The sequence below is a fragment of the Pollicipes pollicipes genome, unplaced genomic scaffold, assembly GCF_011947565.3.
Source record: "Pollicipes pollicipes isolate AB1234 unplaced genomic scaffold, Ppol_2.1 Scaffold_2734;HRSCAF=3202_pilon_pilon_pilon, whole genome shotgun sequence".
In the NCBI taxonomy this organism is placed as follows: domain Eukaryota; kingdom Metazoa; phylum Arthropoda; class Thecostraca; order Pollicipedomorpha; family Pollicipedidae; genus Pollicipes; species Pollicipes pollicipes.
The window spans coordinates 8,726-15,924 of record NW_023596166.1 but is presented as its reverse complement, the minus strand read 5'-3'; the positions used below and the strand labels follow the sequence as shown (position 1 = coordinate 15,924).

Sequence of the window (7,199 nt, the reverse complement as noted above, 5' to 3'; positions counted from 1 at the left end):
TTCCCTTCAGGATTCCAAACAACTTTTAGTAGATGATAAAACGGCTCGACTTTCGTGAACATTTGTTCCGAAGCCATTTGTTGACCGATTTGTTCCAAACTGAGTTTCAGCGTTACATTCGATTCACAGCCTCACCAGTGCATATCAGTCATATGTTTCGCACCACAACAGCCTTGCGCTCATTCCTTGCCACTCATCAGGTTTGGGGGGCTCGTCTCTATCGATAAAAAACATGCAGCGTACATTTCAGCATTTTTTTGTTGCACTGCCAGCGTTCTGTTTGCTGTTGTTTTTACCACAAAGACGACCCTATGGTCGCTGTCACAAGTACATGACAGGTGTGGCTGACACTATGGTCATGCTTCGCTGCAAATTGCTTTTGGGTTAAGCTGGGCATTTTCATATGCACTTCTCCGCGTTTTCAATGCAGTGTACTTGTGCAGAACTTGACGCATTTAGCTGCTGCTTTGCATAATGGTTTAAAATATTTTCCTTTCAGAATCCGCGTGCTCTATCTGTGCCAAGTTTTTTGACCAAAGTGTATGTCAGTCTTTTGCCTTCTCGAATCAGTTTCTGACTTCACTTTCATTTAAACTTAAATCTCACTCTCTCCTCAGGTGCTATATAAAATGTAAATAGTCATTAAAATGTATTAGTCATGTAACATATTTTACAGCACATCAAGACATAGCAGCAAAAATAAATTACTATGAACTAAACATGATTCCACCTTGTCAGCGATGTCAATACTGGTGGTGTTACGTGGTTACACCTCAATACGATGACATTTCTCCCCGTCTGGGTTATTTCTACATAGTCATACCGCATATACCGTCCCTCGATATTCCGGCACAAGCGTCCGTCGCCACCGTACTCAGCGCTCTCAGAGCCGGCTCGCGCCACGTCAGGTCACAGAGAAGCAAAAAGCATTTATATAAGAACAGTAACAAGGTACACCAACAATCATGACGTGCGCATGAACAACGAGTTATATATGATGACCGGCGTTTGGAATCGGCGGTGATACCGCATCGAGAGCCACCAGGTTCCGGAGACAGGGGCGCAGCCAGGTCAGGCACCGACCCGAGCGTTAGCCACCGTTTCAGCCCGCGCAGACATTCCCCCGATTGGCCGCTCCACTTTCGTTTTACGCGCACGCAACCTGTGACCTGTTCCCAAACGGCTCAAAGTTTAACCTGCCCCGGCGCGTCGCTAGCTGCGCCCCTGTGGCGGAAATGTGCAAAATGGCGCAAGGGCCCGGCGCCCGCGCGCCTCTTTGAATGCCTGGAACAAACGAACCCTGTGGACAGGTGGGACATGGGCTGAGATTCGCCGCCCGGCCCGGCGCCGGCGGGCTCGAGTTAAAGCTGACGTCATAGTATGACCTCCGTGGTCCTCCACCGGCCCTTTGTACTGCCAGGTTTGCGCGCGCCACGAGCGAACGCCGCCGTCAAATATCACAAAACGACGCAGATGTCGGACTAGCATTTCGGCGGCAACCGCCGTGGGCCGCCGCGGCGGGCGCCTCACAACGGCGACCGACTGACGGCCGGGTCCTGTGACGTCATCGTGTGCGACAGCGGGCCGCGCGCGCCGCCGCCGGCCGCGCCACCGCCGCCGGCGCGCGGCTCCTTCTTGAGCTTCTGCTTGGTGTGCACCTTGGCGTGCCGCTTCTTCTCGTCAGAGCGGGCGAACTTGCGGCCGCACACCTCGCAGGAGAAGGGCTTCTCGCCGGTGTGCGTCCGAATGTGCGTCGTCAGGTGGTCGGAGCGCGAAAACGAGCGCATGCAGATGCGACACTGGAATGGCTTCTGACCGGTGTGGATGCGAATGTGGCGCGTCAGCTCGTCGGAGCGCGAGAAGCGCCGGTCGCACGCCTCCACCGGGCACGCGTACGGCCGCTCGTGCACGGGCGTCTTGCTCGGCCGGTTCGGGTACTTGCGCTGCTTGACGGGCAGCAGCTTGAGCGGCAGTGGCAGCTGCTGGTACACGTGCGAGAGGATCTCGTGCCCCTTGCTGGTGGAGGGGCTGTACTCGGCCAGCTGCGCTGCCGGCTCGCCACTGAACGGCTCCTGCTTGGGCACGACCGTCGGCACGCCTGAGGGGCCGGCTGCGCCGCCGCCCGCCGCCAAGCCGTACTCCAAGCCGGCGCCGAACGCCGGCGCCGGCCACTGCTGCGGCGCCTGCATCGATGACGTCACTGCCGCTGACGTCACGGCCGCACCGCAGCTGCCGAAGCCCGGCGACGGCTTGAGCGCGTAGCTGCCGCTCGGGTCGAACAACATGTCGGAGCCGGCCGGGGCGGCGAACGCCTCGCGGCCGCATAGGTCGAACTGCTGCTGCTGCTGTTGGCTGAGCAGCTGCTGCTGCTGCTGCTGGTGCTGTTGCTGCTGCTGCTGGAACAGCGCCTGCTGGTTGGCCTGCTGCTCTGCTGTCGGCTGGCCGAACAGCGAGAAAAGCGGCGTGAAGAGCCACGAGCCGAGCGCCGCCGGCGGCGCGCCGGGCGCCGCCGGCTGCTGCGTCGGCTGCTCGCCGCCCGGCGCCGAGGCGAACGTGGCGCGGTAGCTGAGTCGCTGCGGGTCGGCGCCGTGTGCGCCGCTCTGCGGCGGCTGGTGCGAGGGGAACATGCCGCTGTGCGGGCTAACAGAGCCGGCCGTCGCCGGGCGCGTGGAGGAGGCGTGCGAGGGCGCTGGCGAGGGGCTGCTGCCGTCGGGCCGCTCCTCGGCGCTCGAGCAGCTCGCCGCCGGACTGCCGGCCACAGACGCGCTGACGTCGGCTGCAAAAGACGGAGAGCAAAGTCAGACACAGTGAGCTGACGGCTAGTATCATAGTGCACACACACATAAGAGCGATTTGAGCCACACGTAGGGGGAAGGAGGGGTCATAAAGGACGCCTGGATGCATTGATAGCAGGGCATGTTTTTAGCGCGTGCTGCTGTTATACTGCCTTCCCCGTGTGTGATCTCTGTGATGCGTTCACAGCTGAGACAATGATTCGCTCGAGGTGTTTTACTTCTTTCTGTTAGCACAGGAGCATGGATATTTAGCTCTGCAGACCCCCACCTTAGATGGCAGTTGCAGGCTTTTTGGCGATGCGTTTTTCGCAACGCCAAAGCATTTCGAGCCCCCGTCAAATTTACGATCTGTGCTGTGCGGCTGTGCTGTGCTGATCCAGCTGTGCGGCAGACGCATCAACACACGGCGCCCCAGCGCTGCCGTTGGTTGCTCGCTGAACGGGTCAGGCACTGCTCGCGCCGGCGGTCGTCGGGGCATGCTGGGACCGACCCCGGCCGTGTCTGATGCCCGCGGCAGACTCGGCGCGCTCCGAACACGGCGCGACAGACGGCCGCCATCGCCGCCGCTCTGTCGCTCTCTCAATCAGACCTGACACGCCGGCAAAAAGCCGCTATCTGCGCCGTGTCAGCCGCGCTGCGGCTTTTTCGGCGCGGCGTGACATCAGGGTTGTCGTCGAGGCCTGGTTGGTGAATCGAGCTCTCGGCGCCCTGGTCGGGCCGAGGCCGGGGCAGCGGGCACAGATTGCTGCACAGCTGACCTCTTTCCAACGGGAAGGCACCATACGGTGTACAGCCTGGTTCTGCCGTCCGCTGGGATCTGTGCCGGCGTAAGCCGTTCTGCTAATCGCGCGGTCCGTACGTCTAGTTCGACGCATCCCGCGCTCCCGGCGTAATGCCGCCGAGCGCGCTTGCGTCAGAGCACAAGCTGAGCCCCGTGGCCGTCGCACATCCCCGCGACAATACCGGGGACCACCTGCCGGCGGAGCGGCCTATAAATACCTGCCGGCCGCGCCGTCGGCACCGATTTAGCCGCTCCGAGAGCGGGCGTCGGCCGGCCGGCGGCCGTTCCGCCGCGCCGGCGGCGGCGTCGGCGCGCACGGCCGCCGCTGGCCCGCCCTATAAGCGGCCCGCTATTTCCATCGCGTCTCCATATAGATTGGCGGCCGGCGGCGGGTGGCGTGACGTCATGGCATTGATCGCGCGCCGGCCGCCGCGGCCGACGATCACGGTCAAGACTAAAGCCGATGGGCCCGGGCGGCAGCGGGTGGTCGGCCGGCCGGTGGGCTCGCGCGCGCCGCGCGCCACCAAAGGTCAGCGGAGCGCCGGCAAATGTCGGGGGTGGCCGTTTCGTCCGGTCGCCGTGTCCGGTCGTCCGCCTCAGCCGCGCTCTCGCAGTTTTTACCCGTCGATTATAAATGAAGTGTTGCAGATGGGCAGATGTGGATTTATGGCCGCGGCGGCCTGGCGCTAAAACACGGCGCAAAAACTGCCGGCGACAAACGATCAATTTAATAGCCGGCGATTACGGTGTATTATGGCGGCGCGCGGCCGGCGATGCGCAAAGGCGGTGCGTCCCGCCGACTCTGTCCTGCAAGGCTCTAATGGCAGACTTTGGTGATAGAACTGTTTGTTTTCGCGGCGGGTGCATGTCGGTTTCGATTGAGCGTCGCCGCTCTCACGCTGCGCCGCGCGCCGGACAGGCCCGTCCGGCCGACAAACATACACACCGGCTGGCACGCACGCACGCAGACAAGCACACACCAGAGGTGAACGGTCATTAGCGCATTGCGCCGGCCAGGCTGGCGGAAAACGGCGCGTCTGCGTCGTGCAGCGGCGCTGTTGAGCGTTCCGCGCGCGCATGCCAACCCTGAGTCCGGAAACTGGTCGAGCGCCGCGTCAAATTTGCACGTATTTGGTCGGCTCATGACGCTAGTTGCTGATTTGCAAACAGGTGGCCGCCCGGCAACGGCGCTCGCTCAAGGCCGCCCGGCAACCCGCACGGCTCTCTCTAACATCACCGACGTCCAATCAGCGCGCGGACCTATGATGTCATCTTGTGACGTCAATACTGACGTCACGGCCTAGTTCAACGGACCCATGAGCGGCGTGACTAGCGGTACGTCACAGAAATGACGTCGCATGACCGGGCGACTTGACCATACAGGGGCCGTCTGGCGCGGCGGCGGCGCCTGCCCGCTTGAGACGGCCTGCCGGGGGGACGGCACACGTGAGGGGAGGGGCAGGGGGCGTGCCGACAGCACCGTGGGTCGGCGTCGGGGAACGCGGCTGTTTGCTTCAGTCAACAAGAGGGGTAGAGGGCCGAACAATCTCGCAAGAGCGCGACGTGAAGATGACTTTAAAGGCGGAATCCGCACGCTGTCTCCCCACCCATTTTGCCGCATCCGCATCTGAACGATCCGCCGGTTACGTTTTCGCAGTGACGTCCAATAACGCAGCATTCAACTACCACGACCCATTTGCCGCTTCTGACGTCATAGTCTTCAGCCCGTTCGTCAACGGCCTCGGCGCCGCGCGCGTTCTGTTGGCGTTGACGAAGGCACACCTGTCGTGTCGCCGTCCCATCCCCCTCCCCGGGCTCCGTCAACCGATCGATGATGTCCTGCGGCGGCCACGTCACGTGGTACGGTCGTGACGTCACTGGCTAGCCGACCACCTGGAGACCGAGTCGGCACGCGTCGACGCCCCCCCCCCCCCTCCCCATCCCCCCAGCAGCTCGGTCCGTCGACAGAGCCGACGGCACGCGACGAGGCTCGCCGTCGACGGTCTTACGGCGGCGTGGCGCGGCCCGCACTGGCCAGGCGTCCCGACTCCACTGCGCCCCCACTGGGACAGACTTTCGTCCAGAAACAGCGCTTCTCGAAATAGGCTGTAGGGAGCTATAAAGATGAGCCGAAGCCAATTGACAAATGGCTCGAAACGACGAACCGCTGATGGGTGGACCCAATTAAGGGTATGGAAATGTGGGCTACTATAAAGCTACAAATAGCTACAATGCATAGCTAATAGCTGGATACAAATGGCTACATTAGATGTGTACCTGGCCCTTCAGTTCGGCAAGGGGTGCCTTTTTCCTCGCATATCGCCCATGCAAAATTGTGCAAAATTTCGTGCACCATTTGGCATATGGTCCAGCTTTACTCCCCACGCTTCGGCAACAATGTCCAGGCACGGCCTATGGGTGGCTTGGTAGCTTACACCTCTCACTTTCAAAGATATCTCAAAGTGAAAAATATGATTTTGGCATCATGACGAAAGTGATCCAGTTCGGTACACGCCTCTGTCTTAGCAAGCCACGCGCAGACGGGCAAGCGTTTGGTAATTGCCAAGATGCCTACGGCATTAACGACAAGAAGCAGATGCGACGTAAACGTGCTTAATGTGGTGTCATACGCCCCTGGTAAGCATGTCAAGGACAGGGCTGGGCGGTTTGTGGGACATGGGAATACATCTCTGTCGTGCTCAAACTCATCAGGAAAACACACCCACACGAAATTTGACCGCGGTTCCTTACGCTTGCTTAGCATTTTAGACAACACGACGACTGACGTGTGGCTTTAGTGGAAAATTAAATTTAAAAAGACTCTAGACCACCGATAAAGCATCTGCAAACAGTCCACCCATGATAATGTGGTGTAGCTTATTGTAAACAGTTGGCAGCAGTCCATGACTGTGATCACCCTTATAAGCCATTTCAAGGTCCCGACCACTGACCATAAGAGCAAAGCAACGCTGACATGACAACAACAAACCACTGACCAAAACAACACCTCAGGAGTGGCCCCCAGCACAGGGTCGATCGCTGGTCGTTAGCGGCCGGCTGGCCGCAGCCCAGCAGGCCCCTCCACTAACCTGCTGTGATGGTCGGGAAGCTGCTGAAGAAGGACGGGATGTCGGAGCCGGCCGCGGCCGGCGTGTTCAGACTCTCGGGGTCCGGGCCGCTCAGCTGGCTCGGACTGAGCGATGGCGAGAACGGCTCCTTGTAGCTGTCGAAGCCCAGCAGGCTGAAGTGCGTGTCGGCTAGACTAGGCGCCGCCGCCAGCTCGCCGCCGTCCATGATCATCTTGACCGGGTTGTGGGAGGAACCTGCCAGCAGGCCGGGGCTCAGCGCTGCAGGAGCGACCGCCACCGAGCGCGCGCCAGACCCAACTGCCTGCCTAGCCGGACGCTTACTCCACTATACGCCGCATGAATGGGCCGCTATCGAGCCGGCCGTCGACCAATGGCAGCGCCGGACGCCCGCCGCGGTGGTGACGTCACTACTTCCGACGTCATACGTGTATTTATACCTCGACGGGATTATTTCTGTGCAGGAGAGCAAATAGATGGCTTTCATGAGGCGTCGTACTACATCCGGCGTCGCAGTTGTTCTGTAATATCCGAGAA

At 60.4% G+C, this 7,199-nt stretch overlaps 1 protein-coding gene across 1 annotated transcript; it reads right to left on the bottom strand.

Moving 5' to 3' along the window:
• Positions 1-636: 636 nt before the first annotated feature.
• LOC119114652 (early growth response protein 3) lies at positions 637-6,902 on the bottom strand (the record flags this gene model as incomplete). Its single annotated transcript, XM_037238688.1, is given in 2 exon segments — positions 637-2,776; positions 6,666-6,902. Coding segments are annotated over 2 exon segments (1,487 nt in total), but the record flags the coding sequence as incomplete, so codon positions are not given.
• Positions 6,903-7,199: the final 297 nt, after the last annotated feature.